This window comes from Ovis aries, chromosome 9 (assembly GCF_016772045.2).
Source record: "Ovis aries strain OAR_USU_Benz2616 breed Rambouillet chromosome 9, ARS-UI_Ramb_v3.0, whole genome shotgun sequence".
Classification (NCBI taxonomy): Eukaryota; Metazoa; Chordata; class Mammalia; order Artiodactyla; family Bovidae; genus Ovis; species Ovis aries.
The window spans coordinates 16,529,051-16,547,322 of record NC_056062.1 but is presented as its reverse complement, the minus strand read 5'-3'; the positions used below and the strand labels follow the sequence as shown (position 1 = coordinate 16,547,322).

General features: G+C 56.9%; 1 protein-coding gene and 1 long non-coding RNA gene across 2 annotated transcripts in view; one reads left to right on the top strand and one right to left on the bottom strand.

Moving 5' to 3' along the window:
* Positions 1–4,097, bottom strand: part of KCNK9 (potassium two pore domain channel subfamily K member 9) — a 108,906-nt gene extending 104,809 nt beyond the window's left edge. The window contains exon 1 of the mRNA XM_004011627.6: positions 2,974–4,097. Within this exon, the coding sequence (XP_004011676.3) occupies positions 2,974–3,649 (676 nt within the window). The 5' untranslated portion in view covers positions 3,650–4,097. The remainder of the gene's footprint in view (positions 1–2,973) is intronic.
* LOC132660279 (uncharacterized) lies at positions 2,698–18,049 on the top strand. The gene is made up of 2 exons (XR_009601702.1): positions 2,698–3,202; positions 7,582–18,049. It is a non-coding gene; the product is annotated as an uncharacterized LOC132660279 (long non-coding RNA).
* Positions 18,050–18,272: the final 223 nt, after the last annotated feature.

Here is an 18,272-nt window from a genome sequence, read left to right as displayed (position 1 = left end):
AACGACGGAAGTGAGTCTGCCCTCTCAAAGCCAGTGTGACCTGTGCTCGTCCCTCCTTGGGACAAAGCTGGCTGAGTCTGGGCCTCCCGGGACAGCAGGGGCTGTGGTCGGCGTGAGAGCCCAGCAAAGCCTCTTATGAAGACAGCGGTCACGGATCCAAGGCAAAGTGGTCATCATATGTGTTCTTAAAATCCATTTCACCGAGGGCGCTAGTAAGTGCATCCATCCGGGAAGCAGGGTTCATCAGCGGTGCGGGTGGTGGCTGCCCCACCTCGGAGGCTGGAACTAGAAGTTGGAGCACACAGGCTCAAGAAACCGCTCAAGGTGAGATGAAAAAGAACCCTGCGAAGAGGTACCTGACTCGTCCACATCACCATCCGATAGGAGATGGCTCCTCAGAGGGCCTGGCTTGGGGCTGGGTTTTGTTCTAGGCCTAGGAGAACCTTAATTTACATTTATATTAAAAAAAAGAAAACAGAATTAACTAGAAAGGTGCTTGGTTTCCTGCAAAAGCAAGCTCTTCAGAGCTAAACAGCTTCTTAGGGGAGAATCTGAGGCTGATGTCAAAATTCCTGGATTCTCACCTACTAATGCAGACAGCACTGTACCAGGTGGCTGCAGGCATGAGGGAGCCCACTGGCTCTTCAGAGTCACCCCAGTAGGTGTTCCCAGGTCACAGCCCTCCTACAGGTGGGGGTAACTGAGGCTGGGAGTCAGGAACCAGCCCACCCCACACACGCCATGGTCTTCCAGGTCGGACCGGCCTCAGGTTCCAAGCCTGGTCAGTGCGCTCCAGCCTTAGCATCTTTCCACGGCAGGGAAGCGCTGGTAGGACAGTCTTGACTTCCTAACCTTACACATGTACTCCAACCTTCCTTTCTGGAAAATCAGTTGGAAATTCAATAAAAGTACTGAGAAAACGTCACCCAGTCATCAGCGGCCCCTTCTCCTGTGCTGACTGGAATCCCGCCTGCACCTCTGGCTAAGATCCACTCGGCCACCCTGTCTCGACTCTTTCTTTTTGGAGCCCTAACTGTTAGAAGCACATATCCAGAACCACCAATCAGAATCAATCAGTGCAATCGACAAGAACCTGATCAGGTAAATGGACCATCTCTGGGTTTGATTTGTAATTCCAACCACCATCTCGCCAATGCTGCAATTCAATTCTCAGGACCAGCCCAAGCGAGGTATCCTGGGCTCATGTCACTCCTGGAAGCCGGCATGCTCGCAGGTTTTGTTTTGAGTCTACATCACTCAAGGCCCTTCCGGGAATGATGAGTTCTTCCCCTCCCCCAGGGGCGGTCGGTTGTGGTTGGGGGGGGAGCACATTCCCACAAGCAGACCCCTGCCCCACAAGACTGCCATCCTGCACATGTGTGTCTTGGCCACAGCTCACGCTGAAAGTTTAAAGACAGAAACGCTGGCCGGCTGGCCCTTTCGGGAGCTGGAAGCACAGGGTGGGAAAGGAAGGACTTTTCTGTGTTTTGGCCACAGGGCCAAGGGCGTGTGGCAAGAGGGAGCAAAGCTGGTTCTGCTGACAACAGAAGGACGATTTCCTTCTGAAAACATAGAAACCTACACCAATGAATTAAACATTTCAAACAAGATGACTCTCTGCAAAGTCTTTTCAACCAAGAAGGAAAGACAAGCCGTCCTGTGCTGGCGCTTCCTGTTGCATATGGCACTGAGAAATACTGTTTTTGCAGCATGCAGAGCTTTCCAGAGAAAGGAAAATATCAAGGGAAGGAAAAATCAGAGAAAGAGGTCCAGAGAAGTCAGGCGGGAGGGGTGATGAGAGGCTGGGGGGAGAGGAGGCCTTTGCTCAGGGCGCAGGGGCACAAATAAGTGGAGGGGGGCAAAAGAGTGATGCCCGTGAGCCAACGCAGTGGCCCCAACAGGTCCAAGGGGGTGGCCGTGGAGGGGCTGGAAGCCGTGCTGGGACAAGTTGCAAACCAGAGACGCCACCCTACCTCCCGCCTCCATGGGGAGGGGTCCCCACCTCCACTGGGCTACAGGGACCCCTTCCCCCACCTCTCAAAGTGTGACAGACACAGTTCTCTAAACCCCTAGGCCTCGGTGGGGGTCCTGCCCTAGGAACCCCCCAGAGACTGCTCGGTGGGCAATGCCTTTGGGCTCAGGACCCACAGGATGTGCCAGCTGGACTCTCTCCCTGAACCGGGCCAGAACTTCCCAGCTTCTCAGCAGTAAGCACTCCTGCCTCACCCACCCTCACAGCCCCGGGGTGGACTGGTCCTGTCCCCACCCCAGCCCCGCCCCCGCCCTCCTAGAGCCTTTCAGCGGGCTGTCACGGCCCCCCAGTCTCCCCCCACCCCCCGCCCCCCACACCACCAAACAGCAAACTCTCTCCTGCCAGGGGCCTGGCACACCCGGGCTCCAGCCCTGGAAGAAGAGGAGCCAGGAGGGAGGAAAGCTGAGATGGGGGCTCGGAGAAGGCTGGCGAGGGTCAGCGCCTCCCACGCTCCAAGAGCAGTGCCCGGGCCATCTGAGTCGGTCTCCGCGCCGCGGGTGCCAAGCCAGCCCTCTCCAACTCCGGGAGAGGTAGTAAGTGTAAGGCTTGGAGCCCCGCGCAGCCCAGCCCGCGCCGGGGCGGTGGGTGGGTGGGTGTCTGCTAGGGGATTATTCTTAGCGCTCCACTCTCTTCGCAAAAGTGGCGCCTCCGCCCTCTAGGCTCGGCACGCTCGCTCCGGGCTCGCACGCCTGGTCCAGACACCAGCGCGGAGGAGAGCCCCGGGTGGGGTCCGCGAGGGGTGAGGCCGGCGAGGAGGCGCAGGAGAGGCGGGGGGCTCCCGGAGAGGAGGGGGCGCTGCGGGAAAGGCCCCCCCTCGCGCCGGCGACAGGCGGCGTTTAACCCTCGGCGCCCCGCACCCAGCCCTGCGCTGCGCGCTCAGCCGCCTCCCCGGACTCCTCCCGGGACGCGGGGAGCCGGGCGGCGGCGCGCCCAGCTCTTACCTATGGTGGTGATGACCGTGATGGCAAAGTAGAAGGAACCGGCGAATTTCCACTGGACGCCGGCGCGGTGTGGCTCCGACTGCAGGATCACCAGCTCCAGCTGCCGGTAGTCCTCGCTGCTGATGTTGTACTTGCCCTTGATCCGGATCTCCTCGGCTTTGAGTTTCTCCTCCTCGCGCATCTCGTGGTCCGACTCGAGGGCGTCGAAGACGGCGGCGCCCACCAGCAGGTAGGTGAAGGTGCAGACGATGAGGGACAGAGTCCGCACGTTCTGCCTCTTCATGGCCGCCAGCAAGGAGCCGGCGCGGGGGGCATGTCCCGCAGGCTCGCAGCCGCGCGCGTCCCACTGCAGCGCCCGGCGGCCGCCGCCGCCGCCTCCTCCGCCGCCGCCGCCGCCGCCTCCAAGTTGTAAGCGGCGGCGGCAGCAGCAGCAGCAGCAGCAGCAGCAGCGGGGAGGCGGGGGGCGGGGAGGCTGGGGGGGCCCCCCTCTGCCGGGGCCGCCACAGCCGCTGCCACCGCGAGGCGGTTGGCGGGGCAGGGGCGGCGCGGGCCCGGGCTCCGGCGAGAAGGCAGACAGGCACAGGAGGCTGCTGGAGCGCCGGGGCCAGGAGTCCGGGAGCCCCGACACCCTGCGCCAGACCCGGCCAAAACAGCCCGCCCCACTGCGCAGGGCCATGCACGGCGGCCCCGCCGGGCACCGCGAGGGCCTCGCTGCCCTCCGCACCCCGCCCCCCGCTCCCGCCGGAAAAGCAGGGGCGGGAGCGGGAGCCGGAGCGCGGCCGCCGGGGCCCGCGCCCCTTCGGGTCCGGCTCCGGGGAGGCGGCGCCCAGCTAGGAGCCCGCAGGTTTGCGCGCGCCCCGCGGGACCTCCTTCCCCCTTTAGCCCTCCGAGCCCCCCTTCGAAGGGGGGTGAAAAAGTTTGCGAAGTGGCTGCGTCTCCGGAGTCCCCAGCGATTCGGGAAGGGGCCGAGCAGGTGCAGCGGGCGGGGCGGCCCGCTGCCCGGAGGTCCGAGCGCCCTGCGTTCACCCGAGCGCCCCGGGATGCGGCGGGGCCCCCGCAAGGCGTGGGCCGCTCCGCGAAGTTTGCTGGGCTCAGCCCCCGAGGCGCGGGAGCGGGGCGCGGCCCCCGGGCGGCAGGGCCCGCGGCGGAGCTGCCTCGGGGGCGGCCGGGGGACGGCGCGGCGGCGGTCGGCCAGTCCGCTCCTCCGGGGGCGGCGGGCGCGGCGGCGGCGGCGGCGGGAGGGGTCCCGCGGGCCTCGCGGAGATGAGGGGTGGGCTCGGGCGCATGAGCCGCGCCGGGGTCGGGGCCCTCCGGCGTCCGGGGAGGCGGCCGCAGCGCTGGTCTGCCTGGAGCGCTGCGTGCGTGCGCGCCGGAGGGAGCCCGAGTGTGTGTGCGTGTGTCTGTGCGTATGTGTGCCCGTGTGAGTGAGTGTGTGTATGCGCGCGCGGGCGCGCGTGTGTATGTGTGTGTGTGTGTGCGCGCGCGCGCGCGTGGCAGCCCAGCTCCGGCGGGAGGGCCACGGGGGGCGGGGGCCGGGCTACGCTGAGGCCCGGCCTCCCTCCCTCCTTCCCCCCTCCCGCAGCCTCCTGGGTGCGCCACCTCCCGCCTGGTCCCCCGCCAGCTGGCGAGGCAGCCGCGGCGGCGGCTCCCTCTGCAGACCGAGCGCGGCGCAGGGCGCACGCGGAGGGGGCCAGGGAGGGGCGCCCGGTGGCACCGGGGAGGGGGCGGAGGCGGGCGGAGGGCCGGGTGTCGCCCGAGTAGGGGTGGGGGCGGAGCGCCGGCAGGTTTCGGCGGGGGGATGGGAGGATAAATGAGGCTGCTCGGGCGGCTCGAGTCCAGCTCCCCGAGAGGCGGAGAGTTTGAGAGACCCGGGCTCGGACGCAGAGACGGCATGCAGCCGGAGAAGGCAGACAGGCAGCTTAAGGGAGAGGAGAAATCCGGCTGAGAGTGGGCGCACGAGGGGCGGGTCCGCGGGCGCCCGAGGGGAGCGCGCCGCCGCTCGCGGCTTCCCCGGGGGTCAGCCACCTGGCCGCGGGAGTGTGCCACGGGTCTAGATGCACCGCCTCTTGGCGCGCTGGGATCCCGAGGGCCGCGTCGGACTCGGAGGGCGCCGCCGGCCTGTCGGCCCAGCCCCGGCCGGGGAGCGCTGATGATGGCAGGAGCCGCGGCTCCTGGGATGGGGCCGCTGGGGAGGACGCCGCGCTCCCCTGTCCGCTTCCTGTTGCTTTTCCGAGAAACACTCCTTAGTTCCCCGAGGCTGGGCGCGGGGTGCCCCCGGAGCTCAACCCTGACCCTCCCCGCGACTCTCCGCCCCTCGCGACGGCGCCTCTCCCGGCCGGCCTGGGCACAGCTGCTCGCTGAGCCCAGAGAGGAACCCTCGCTCGCCTCGACTCGCCTGGTTCAGCCCCCTTTGCCCTCTTTCCCACCCCCGTCTTCCCTCAGGTCGTCGAGGGAGTTTTCCTCTACCACCAGCCCCTTTAATAGCCTTTTGAGCAATGAAGCCGGAAGGGGCAAGCGGGAGTCTCAGAGACCCCTGGGCGCCCCATCCCTTGGACCTGGGGGAAGGGGCGCCTCCCCAGGGCTGCGGGCTAAAAAAACGCGGCAGAAGCTAGCCATGGACTCTAGGCCAGGGAATTAAACTCAACCCTCGCTCATCTCGCTCCAGGAGCCTAGATCCCCGCAGATCATCCCCTCGGGCCGTGCTGGGCTCCCTGTCCACAGGACTCAGGGTCGAGAGAGTCTGGGGACCCACGGAGGCTCCCCGGTTTGAATGCTGTCCATCACACTTTGGGGACTTGCGAGTGGTTGTGCCCCGGGCGTGCGTACCGGGGAAGGGAACCCGCGCTGCGGGCGACGTCTGGGCCGCTGGGTCCCCTCTGGGTCCGAGCTCGCCCTCGGGCGCGGGGGCGGGGAGCCCCACCCCTAGCGGGCGCGCTCCCCAAAATTCATTTTGGAAACCGAGGCCCCCGCGCTCGGCGAATGAGCCTGACCGCCCGGTGAGTCACCGCGAGCGGGCGACAAGGATTCCCAGCAGCTGGTAATTAATTGCGCCGTGGCGGCTCGGCCCACGGCGGAACCCCAGCCGGGCCTCCCGCCGCGCGGCCGCGGCGCCACCCCTGAGTCACAGCCGTCGGGCCCACGCCGTCCGGAAGCCGCCCGGACGCCACCAGGGGGCAGTGGACTCCGACCCACAGGTCGCCCGCTTTAAGTCAACCCCTGGTAGGAAAAGTCCAAGCTGTCCCCTCTGGCAGGTGCGGCAGCGGGGGATGGGAATCTGTCCACCCACGGATTCCAAGCTTCGTAGGGAGCCACTTTTATTCAGTTTATAGACAACCTTTCAGGCAAACGGAGTAGCCTTGTGTGCAGCATTGGAAGGGACCTCGGAGGCGAACTAGTCAGAACCGCTTGTTTTACAGATGGGAATGCTTCCAACGGGAGAGGAGCACGTGCCCAGGGACGCTAGGCAATTCGGGTCCAGAACCAGCACTGAACTTCCTCCTGGCTTCTGTCCTGCGTTCCTTCAAGGACCTAGCTGGCTGGCCGCCTTCCGCCCAAGTTCACAGTGCCACGAAGAGCCCCAGACCACTCCCAGACAAGGGTCCTTCTTTCCTCTCCCCTTCCAAATACAGCCTTTGGACTCCAGAGGCACAAGCCTTGGAGCCGGACCTCTGAAGGGTTCTTGATGAGGGAGGAAAGAAAGAGGAGGGCTTCCTGGTCTGTCCCCCCAGCACCCACACTGCCCTGTACTGCCATGGTCTTGACCTGGAGGGGGAGGTGAGCTCCCTGGAGCAGAGCCTGGGTCTTGACACCTTTCCTGACCCCAGCCACTCATCCCCAAGGCATTCGCTCAGCTATAGCACTGTGGGTTGCTCAGTCCAGAAAGCAGGCTGCTTGACGTGGGTCTGCAGAGACCACCTCCCTTTTTGCCGGTGGCCTGGGAACACCAACTTCAGCTCAGCCTGGAGGTGGATCCAGAGCCCAGGTGTGGTTCCCCTAGACTGCAGTGATTGGCTGGGCGTGGCTCACCTCCTAGCCAATGAGAGCCCAGGGAAAGCATTTCTTGAGGAGCCGCTCAGGTCTTGGTGGAGGACCGCTGCAGGCCATCTCCCCGGAGCAAATGCTTCATTCAGTCTTTGGTTTAAGCCACTGTGAGTTGGTGCACAGGAGACCTGTGCAGGCTGGTGCCTGCACACTGGCAGCCTGTCTGTGCTCCTCCGGGGAACTGACCCTGAGCCTCCCTGGCCATTAGTGTCTTTAATAAAGCCAGGTGTATCTGATTAGATAATAGAGAACATCATGGTTTTATAACTCTAATGCCTACTTATTTTCTCGGTTCTCTACACTTGGTGGGGTGTCCAGAGGCCCTGGGGTTAGAATCACTACCCCGCCTCACCCAGGGAGGCCAGCCAGTTTATTCTGGCCCCGCAATGAGTCAGGTGGACCTCACTTCCGGTTCAGCGCCCCTTCCCCATCAGCAGATGAGTCTGTGGGTGATCCCGCCTTGGGGCGGGGCCAGTGCCCAGGGCAAGGGCCTCTTCGGTCCTCACTCCTCCCTGCCTTTGCTCTCCTTATTCCCTCCGCCTCATTACTGTTCCATGCCCTCCTCAGGCTCTCCTCTCCTAGTCGTCAAGATCCAGCTCTGGCATCTCCTCCAGAAGCCTCCCCTGTCCCCAGGCTGGATGAGGCAGGCGCCCGCATCCCTGCAGTAATTTATATCCCGTGACCCCTTCGGTGCCATTCACACCTCCCCTGCCAGTCAGTGAGTTCCTTGAGGGCAGGAGCCATGCCAGCCTCAACTCAGTCACACCGGACCTGCCACACAGTAGGCTCCTGTGCCCGTGGACTTCTCCAGGCAAGAACACTGGAGTGGGTAGCCATTCACTTTCTCCAGGGGCTCTTCCCCACCCATGGATAGAGCCCAGGTCTCCCGCATTGCAGGAAGATTCTTTACCGTTTGAGCCATCAGGGAAGCCCCAAGGTATACAATAAATGTTTGTGAAAGACTAAAGAGCAGAGTTGAATTCATGTGCCAGTAGGTTTGAGGTCACTGCCCCAAGCGAGATCTCTCATAGGAGGGCAGGAAGGACTAGAGGCAAGAGTGAAGGAGGGGGGGAAGCTATGCAGATGGCAAAGGTGGTTACCTGCCAGGACCCCGAAGTGCCCAAGGTTTAGGCCTTGACTCCGATGCCCCTGGGAGTCCAGTGCAGTGAAGGAGAAAGAACACAAAAGACAAAGGTGGAAGAGAGGGCAGGAAGGAACAAGAGCTCAAACAGGAAGCAGTGAGCTTGGAGAGGGGAGTGGCGCCAAGGCTGAGCTCACCGATATTGGCATACGAGCTGCCTTCCCTTGACCTGGGCCTGCGGCAGACATTGCTAATCCACCCCAGCCCTGTCTTAGGTCAGGATCTGTTGTTACAGCCGGAGAATCTTGAACACAGTTGCATACACAGGGTTCATTCTGGGCTCCATACTCACCTGTTTCCTTTCAGGGCCATCACCCATCTGGCCCCATGGCAAAGGAGAGTTTACACCCACTGTAGGAGGGCAGAGGGGGCCATGAGCAGCTCTTGATCAAGAGTGGCACCACGATAGCGATGTACAGCCCCTGCTGTGATGGTCCCGAGGGAGTCTTTCTCGAGCACCTGCTGGGTGTTCAGCTTCAGCTGGGGCACCAAGTACTCATGTTGACCCTGTGAGGCCGCTGGCATCCCACTGGCTGGTGATGAAGCCAAGGCTCCACACTTGGGGCAGTGACCAGGACTGCAGATGCTTGGTGGAACATGCTGCGAGCTGGGAGGCCATGCCCTTCTCTTCTGGCCCAGGCAGCAAGGCTGCGAAGGAAGGGGGAGGGTCAGCCCAGTCCCTGGTACCCAGGAAGGGCTCACAGTGACTTCACTGGCTCTGTGATTAGACCCAGAGAGGCCAGGGCCAGCAGCAGGGCTGATGTGGCAAGAGTCGGGGAAGGAGGGCAGGAAAGGGGCCCAGGGTTTGAGACACAAGAGGCAGAGCCATAGCACAAAAGGGAAACTGAGGCTGGGCCTAGCTTAGCCTGCCCAAAGGGTTCCAGGAGGTCATATCAGGGGCCAGGGAGGTCGTTCAGAGAGTGGACTGTCACAGCCCGTGAGCTTCCGATTGTTGGATTTCCAGCTGCCCCAAATGTTGATCAGCAGACGATGTGAGGATGTGCACCCCAAACTGGGCCGAGCTCCTCCCTGAGACATGGGCCCTAGGGCGTCTCACGTGAGGTTTCTGAGCCCCAGCATTCTCCATGTGCACTGGGGTCTCGAATTGCAGCCATGTGGGCAAAGATGCCTAGGAGATCGCACTCTAAACTGTTGCAGGAACAATTAGTGTGTGGAATCGGGGCTCCGGATGTGCCCCCAGAGTTAGTAGACTTTTAAGAGTGGGAATTTCATCTAGTCGCTCCTCGGGACTGGGGCTGACATGCGAACTAGGGTGGAGGCAAGGCCAGGCCAAGGCCCCTTCCTTCAAACCAAGGACCGCCCCCAGTGCCGGCCACACTCACATGCCCTGTCTTTACTGGAGGAAACGTGATTAATGGATTTCAGGCTTCTTAATGCGGCCCGAACAACTGCCCAGCTCCATACCTGATCCATAAATAGCTCCATCACCTTCCCCACGGAGCCCCAGCGCTGCCAGGATCAATCAGGCCATCGGCAGAAGCTTCACCGGCTGACAGCTCCCGAGGGGGACAGATGGAGGAGCCCAAACCCTGTGCCCACGAGGAGGGTCTCATTAACCGAGGCCAAGGCAGCAGGGCCAGTACCTGCGGGAGGCTGTTCCCACACCAGGCCCAGGAGATGGGAGGGCGTGTGTCCACGCCCACAGCGGGGCTCCTGTGCAGGGGGAGGGGCATCCTGTCCCCGACCTCCGCTGCTGGGTACCCAGCACTTGGCAGAGCAGAGGCTCCTGGGCGTTTGCTGACTAGATTAATGAAATGGATTTGAGAACAACATAGCGGTGGCCAGGAAATGGCATCGGTGACCTTTCTCGGTCACCTCCTCATCACCCAGGGCCTGAACTAATGGTTAAACACCCATAGAGAGACGTTCAACATTTGTTGAATCCAGCTTTTCTCCTTCATAAAAGAAACGATAGTATAAATAAAAATAAGAAATCTAGAAAAAATCTTCTGTTGTTAAGAATAAACAGAAACAATAGTTTATGGAGAATGCTCTAACCAAGGGACGTTGAGAAAGCCTGAACTTGGGTGTGAGACAGGATCCTTTCACGCGGTAGTTGCTGTCATTGGACAGGCACATCCGGAAATTGTCCAGCACCGGGAAGGGACAGAGCCGGGGTGTGGAGGCCGGGCTGGGGACCGTCTCCACGGAAGCAGCCTGTCTGCAAGGCGCACACGCAGTGTGACCAGGCTCTCTCCCGCGTTTGCAAACTCGATTCTCCCAGATGGACCCTAATCGTACTCGATGTGGAATAGCCTTCTGAGTTGGGTGGCTGGGATCCCAATTCCAGGTTTGTCGTCTCCACCTGTTGTGACCGTGGGCCAATGAGTGACCCCCTCTGTGCACCCCTGGGTTGGTTGGCAAAGGGCGGAGGTGCCCCCATCCGTCCAGATGTAATGCAGGCAGGCGTGTGTGGTGCCTGTGGGGGGCGGGGGGCACGCAGTGTGGGTCCACTGCCCTCCTCTCCGCACTTCCCTGCCTGCCGGCCAAGGAGCTGTGCCAGCCGCCACACGCTCGCGGTGGAGACGCTGCTCGCAGCCAGCTACCCCGGTGGGAGCTAACTTTAGCCCAGTCACACGGCGGGCGCCATCACTGTCCCCGTGCCGAGAGCTTACAGATCCCCGAGGAAGGTGTTTAAATATTTTTCCTTTTCCGAAGCCTAGTTCTCGCCTCTGCCATTTTCACCTTTGCGTGGCAGAAGGTATTTTTGCAAACGCAGTCGAGGTGGCAGCGATTTTGCAGCGAGAATGCAGCGTCCCTGTACGCACCGCTGCTATTTTGGGGACTTGCAGGTGTATCCTGTGTATCATTACCGGGCTCATCACCCTCTCAGGGGAGGGGAGAGAGGGCAGGGTGCCTCCTCCAGGAAGCTCTCCTGGCTCAGGCCAGGTCTAGGGCACGGCCCGTGTGCCCCTGTGCAAACAGTCCTGTCCTCAGCACTGTTACTCCATCCCCTGCTTTGGTCCAGGCCATGAGAGTCCCAGGACAGGGCTTGTTTGACCCGAGTCCCCAGGAGAGTAGGGCTCAGGAAACATCCACAGAGTTGAATTACCACCTGGGGGGCTCTGCAGGGTCTGGCGCTTCTGAAGGGCTTTCTCTGCCCCTGAACTGCTGTCTGCCCTGACAGCACTTGCCAGCCTGGGGGCCTCCATGCCAGGAGGGGACTGGGAGTTTGTGATGCAAAGTGAACAGGGGATGGAAGGTCTGGAGTTGGAGACCTGTGGGTCACATGGGAGTGTGGGCACCCAGACTAGCCTCAACTCTGGCCCCCAGAGGGCTTCCTGGAAGAGGGGACTTTGCCTGCCTGTCCCCAGGCTGCGGGACAGGCTGATGCCCCCCTCCCTGGTTCTGAGTGTGGAGCAGGCACAGCGAACGCTCTGAGGATGCACGTGTTGTGGAACACTGTTCAAGATTTGATTCTCTTCCCACGGTGCCAGAAGGGACGCTGGCAGTTAGGATTCCTTCCTCATTTGACAAATCAGGAGGCAGCAGCCCAGAGAAGTCCAGGCACTTATGGGAGATCACAGAGTTGTCATCATCAGCAGGGCTGGGACACCATGCACCTATCAGGCCCCCGAAGTCAAGGCCGGCCCCCATCCCCTGGATGTCTACACAGTTTGACAATCCAGCTCTTGCCTCCAGGGGTGTTAGAGAGCCAGTAGCAAGGTCCCTGCTGTTATGGAACAGTCGTCCTGCTGGGAGAGTGAACAGTGAACCAGTTAACAATCAGGGTAAAGCCAGGAGTGGGTGACGGACGGTGAAATGTGTGCTGGACAGAGGGACATTAGTAGGGGCCGTAGTTAGAGATGGAGCACTGAAGCACTGATGCTTTTGAGCTGCGGTGCTGGAGGAGTCTCTTGAGAGTCCCTTGGACTGCAAGGAAATCAAACCAGTCCATCCTAAAGGAGATCAACCCTGAATGTTCATTGCAAGGACTGATGCTGAAGCTGAAGCTCCAATACTTTGGCCACCTGATGCAAACAGCTGACTCATTGGAAAAGACCCTGATGCTGGGAAATATTGAAGGCAGAAGAGGGTGACATAGGATGAGATGGTTGGATGGCATCACTGACTCAATGGACATGAATTTGGGCAAACTCCTAGGGAATATGAAGGACAGGAAGACCTGGCATGCTGTAGTCCACGGAGTCACAAAGAGTCGGACACAACTTGGCAACTGAAGAACAAGTCAGGGATGGCATTGGAACTGAGATGTGAATGACATGTTCAGATCCAGGAAAGGGCGTCTAAGCAGAGGGAGCAGCCTGTGCAAAGGCCCTGGGGCCAGGGGAGGGGTCTTGGCTTCTTCAGGGAAGAGCCAGAAGGCAGATGTGACTGGGATATAAGCCCAGGGGAAGTTGGCACAAGGTGAGTTCAGAGGGCAGGACTCTGAGCCTCCAGGGGGATGGGAGGCTGGACCAGCTCATGAAGGTTCTCTGAGGCTATGGGAGGAAGATGGATTTCACCGGTGCACTCACAGAAGTCCATGTGTGCACCATGTAGGGAGGGAGCTTAGGCACACCCCTTCACTGGGTGGTGTGGGGCATCCCCTTCCTGCAGTATCAGCCCCTCAGTGTGCCTGGGGAGCTCTCCAGCCTGGAGGTGGGGGCAAGGATGAAAAGCTATAAGGTGAGCCAGGCACCACACCAGCACAGTCTCTGAGCTTGGGGTAGGGGTAGTGCAAGCTGCTTGGCTTCGGAGTTGGATGGTTCTAGGTTGACCTTGGGCCTGTCACTTCACCTGAGTCTCAGTTTCCTCATCTGTGAAATGGGGACATGGTGTGTTTTGCCCTTAGCAGAGTCAGTGGCACAGGCAAGCAGTGAAGGAAGCCGAGCTGGTCGTATTTGTCTCTGTCTCCAGCTTTGAACCTCACTCTCTCATAAGCTGGACTTCCATGGAAGCTCAGATGGTAAAGAATCTGCCTGCAATGTAGGAGACCCGGGTTCGGTCCCTGGGTCAGGAAGATGCCCCGGAGAAGGGAATGGCAACCCACTCCAGTATTCTTGTCTGGAGAATCCCATGAACAGAGGAGCCTGGCGAGCTACAGTCCATAGGCTGTCAAAGAGGCAGACAACCAAGTGACTAACACTTTCACTTTTTTTCACTCTCATGGGCTACTGTTTCTTTTCTAAGTGCAGGGACACTGTTGACTCCTGCACGACTGCCCTACGATTTTGAACCCAGCAGAGCAGGGGCTGGAACAGGACATCAGAAAGAAAGGCGTGGGGAGTGGAGGACCAGAGAAGGTCAGAGAGCCTGGGGGCGTCAGAGAGAAGGGGAGGTGCAAGAATCAAAGAGGGAGGGGTGGGGGCAGGTCAGAAAGAAGCGGGGAGGTGTTGGGCAAGGCTGACACTACTGGGGCAAGTGTCCCTGACTTCCATCCAGATGGCTCCTCTTTGGTGTTCCCACCCCAGAGTCTCTCTCTCTCTCCCAGACTTCATCTTAGAATCTGAGACCAGAATAGAGCTACCGGTGTTCATTCTTTCTTGACACACATGTCTGTTAAGCATCTACTCGGCCAGTTCCTGGTCCAGGCCCTGTTGGCACAGAGGTGAGGTCAGGAAGTGTACACATCACAGACCAAGGCACCGTGTGCGTGCTCGCCTCCACGATCCTTAATCCGCAGCACTGTCTACACCTTGGTGCACCCCGCCCCGCGCCCTCCCCTGTGCTGCCATGCTTGGCCATGCCGACCCATGCTCTGGCCTGCATGGCAGGCGTCTCAGCCGTTGTGGAGAGCATCGGGAGAAGGGTCAGGCCAGACTCTGGGGCCAGGCCTTGCTTCATCTCCTGTCTATCTGCCTTTTCTGAGCAGGCATCTTTGGCAGCAGGATTTGACTGAGTATTCGGTTTCCGCCCGCCGTCCTTCCTTCCCTCCCTCTTTCACTTAGGTGGGATCATGGTACGACGGCTCTCCCAGCTCCCTCCCCATTTCCTCTCAAAGTGCCATCATGCCGTGAATGCTCAGTCATGTCAACTCTGCCTCCCTGTGGACCGTAGCCCGCCAGGCGCCTCTGCCCATGGGATTCTCCAGGCAAGAATACTGGAGTGGGTTGCCATTTCCTCCTCCAGAGGATCTTCCCAACCCAGGGATTGAACCCTCATCTCCTGTGTCTCCTGCATTGGCAGGCGGATTCTTTGCCACTGAGCCACTTGGGAAACCCCTCACTTAAGTGTCCTCCCTAGTAAATTTCTTGTGTGTTTAGTTGCATTGCAACATCTGCTTCTTGGGGGACCCAGACAAACATGCGGGTATTCTGCTATCAGATCTGAGCCCCCAAATTGCTGATAAAGAAAAATCATACCACCTGGGTGGGAGAGGTGGGGGCAGGGGCCAGAGCCCAACAGGAGGGAGAGAATTATATCTGGAGAGTGAGAGCATCCCATATCCAAATGGCTTCTGAATCAGTCAGATGGGGTAGGTTATCCAGCAAGTTATGGACTAAATGCTTGTGACCCTTCTACCAGGTTCATTTGCTGAAACCCTAACCCCCAGCGTGATGGCACTTGGTTGTGGGGCATTCGGGGGGTAACAGGTTTAGATGAGGTCCCAGGAGTGGGGCCCCAAATGGGATTAGAGTTCTTGTAGAAAGAGGAGGAGACCAGAAACCACCTCCCCCACGGCCGCCTCGGCCACGCGAGGACAGGATGAGAACAGGCCATCTGCAAACAGGAAGAGGGCCCCTGCCAGGCGCTGAGCCTGCCAGCACCCGAGCCTGGGCTCCCAGCCTCCAGAACTGTGAGGGCTAAGTCTCTGCTGCCACCCCCACCACCGTCTGCGGTATTTCCTTACAGCAGCCTGAGCTGACTAAGACACATCAGTACCAGAACAATTTTTAAATTAAAAACAAAATCAGTTGTTCAGATCTCAAAGGCTGTTTGCTGCTCATGTTGAGTTGACAGGAGCTCTACACACTGGTCCCCTGAGACCCAGGCTGGCAGACACTCCCCTGCCCTAGGCTCCCGTGATCCCCGACAGGGAGAGGGAACCTGGCAGATCTCACCACGGTTCCTCCATCACATCTAGAGGCCATGCCAGGGGACTTCTGTCCACTTTCATGCCCAGCGTAGACCTTCCCTCAAGCATCCTGTTCACAGGTAAGTTCCTGCTCACCTGTGAAAGGGAAGGAAGATTCCGCAATAACACTTTCCAAATTCTCGTCTATTCCCTGCCCCTTCTGGGAAAAAAAAAAAAAAAAAAGACTCAAGAGAAGACTCTAAACTGGAAATAAGAGGCAGGACAGAGCCCAGAGAATGAAGAAAAATGAAAAGGGAAAGACATAGTGGTGAGCAGCAGACCTTGATATGTGGGTAAATTAAACAAAAATGAATAAGGATAGACCTGTCTCAGACTGTGCCATCTAAGTGCTAAGTAAGGGTTCCTGAAATTGAAGGTCTGTACTAGGAGGAAAAATTCTAATGATAGTCTATTTATAAAAGTCATAGCTCAGCAGTACCTATGAGTTATGGCCGGCGGGGCAGCGGGGAGTGGGGGCGCAAATGATAAACTTTGCTAGGATCTCATCTTGGAGGGGAAGGGGAAAGGAAGAAAATAAAAGATGTCTGGAAGGGTCATCTTCTTAGACTGAGGGGGAATAATTAGTAGAAAAATAGAACATCTTATTGTGTGGAATACTTGGTATCTTATTTTCAAAGTAAAGAGATGTGGGAAATAGGGAACCATCAACACAATGGAAGGAGTCTTAGGGTCTATCCCCTTGGGCGAGCATAACAAAATACCAGTCTTGCCACAGGCTTACACAACACATACTTGTTTCTGGAGGCTGGAAGTCTGGGATCAAGGGGCCTGCAAGACGAGTTTTGTTCTGAAGTCTTGCCCCTCGGTTTGCTGGGCACTCACATGACCTCTTCTTTGTACAGGTGCTGGAAGGAGGGGCAGGAGAGAGAGAGAGTTCTGGTGTCTCTTCCTAGAAGGACACTAATCCTCCTGGATCTGGGACCCATCCTTATGACATCATTTAACCTTAATTACCCCCAAGAAGCTCCATCTCTAAAACAGCTACTCTGAGAGTAAGTGCTTCAACATACGAATTTGGGGAAGACATGTGAGACAAGGGTCTAAATGGGGACTTCCAGATTAAGAAAGGGGAAGATGGAAGGAACAGTAACTTGATCAAGCCATCGAAAGTGAGGAAGAAACACTGATACAAAATAATCAACAACAGCATCTCACAGGAGACTACATTATACATGTAAGTGTTCTTAAATGGAAAGAATTGAGTTCTCCCATGGAAGGATAGACCCTGTCACACTGGGTTCAACACGCAAAAGGAAGGAAGGCCAATTGTCAGCTGTTTATTAGAAAAGCACTTGAAACAAAATAATATTTTACATATTTAAAATTAATTGCTGAGAGGGACCTCCCTGGTGGTCCAGTGGTTTAGAATCTGGCTTGCAATGTGCAGGTTGGATCCCTGGTCGTGAACTAGGATCCCACGTCCCACATAGCAACTGGGTATACATGCCACAATGAGAGATCCCACAGGATGCAAGGGAGACTTGACACAGCCAAATAAATATTAAAAGATAAAATACATTTCTGGGGAAACATCTGCAAGGATAAAGCAGATGAAAACAAAGTATAAATTAGGACTGGCAGATATTAATTTCAACATGGTTTAAAATAATTATATATGATACGTTAGAATGTTATACAATTAAGTGCTATGCGTCATAAGCCTGTATTTAAAAACAACAATAACAAACAACCTAATATCTAAGTGAAACCTACTAGTAAAGGAAAGAGAACCTGATACAGATAAGATTATAGTGAGGAAAAAACTGCACATTTTTGTGAGAAATGGACAAGAGTGTTAGAAATTAAGAAGCAATTGGAAGTTACGAGGCAAGCAAATATATTGCATGGCCATTGACTCGATCCTAGTTTGAACAAATCAGATTTTTAAAAGTCATTTTAGGGACAATTAGGGAAATTTGACTATGGATGGAGTTTTATATTATAGAACGTCATCATTATTTTCTCAGGTACAGTAACAGTTTCACATGGTTAAGTAGGGAAGAGGCAAACTAGGGGTGAAATGAAGCCTATACTTTAATTCTAAATACCTCAGTAAAAAACAAACATAGCAAAATGTACAGTTATTGAATCTTGGTGATGGATGCTTTTATGTCTTATCTCTGCTTTTATGTATATTTAAAATTAAAAAACAAAGTAATAACAGAATTGAATAATGCAAACAATAACTGTGAATGGATATATAATACACAGTTTTATACATTTATATGTATATATATATATATATATATATATATATATCTTAATCAAATAGTGAATCCCTGTTTATGTGCCCAAAGGTCACTGAGGAAAATCAGGATATAATAGGCTGACAAGAAAACATTATCAGGTTAAAGAACCTAAGAGTGAAGTTTTCACAGGCCCCCTGCTCCAGCCATATTCAGTAGAGTGAGTGTTAGTTGCTCAGTCGTGTCTGACTCTGTGACCCCATGGACTGTACAGCCTACCAGACTCCTCTATCCATGGGATTCTCCAAGCAAGAACACTGGAGTGGGTTACCAGAGTGTCCAGGCAACAATACTGGAGTGGGTTGCCATTCCCTTCTCCAGGAGATCTTCCCGACCCAGGGACTGAACCCGGGTCTCCCACGTTGTAGGCAGATTCTTCACCGTCTGCACCACCAGGGAAGCCCGTGCCTTGGAAGGTGAAATCTTAACCACTGGACCACCGGGGAAGTCCCTAGTATATGTTTTACCATTTTTTCCCTTGTTTCTTTTCCCAGATAGTATGTAATTTCTCTTTTGATTTTCCTCTTCAATCCAAGGGTTATGCATGAATGTTTAAAATTTGCAAATAAAGTGTGTTTGGCTCCCTTATTAGTGGTGAAGTCTTCACGTTCCAATGGAGGGAGTGTGGGTTCGATCGCTGGTCAAACAGCTAAGATCCCACATGCCTTGCAGCCAAAACAAACAAAAAACAGAAGCAATATTGGAACAAATTCAATAAAGACTTTTAAAACAGTCCACATCAAATATGTATGTATGTATACATACATATATATATATATATATATATATATATATATACATGCCAAAGTTA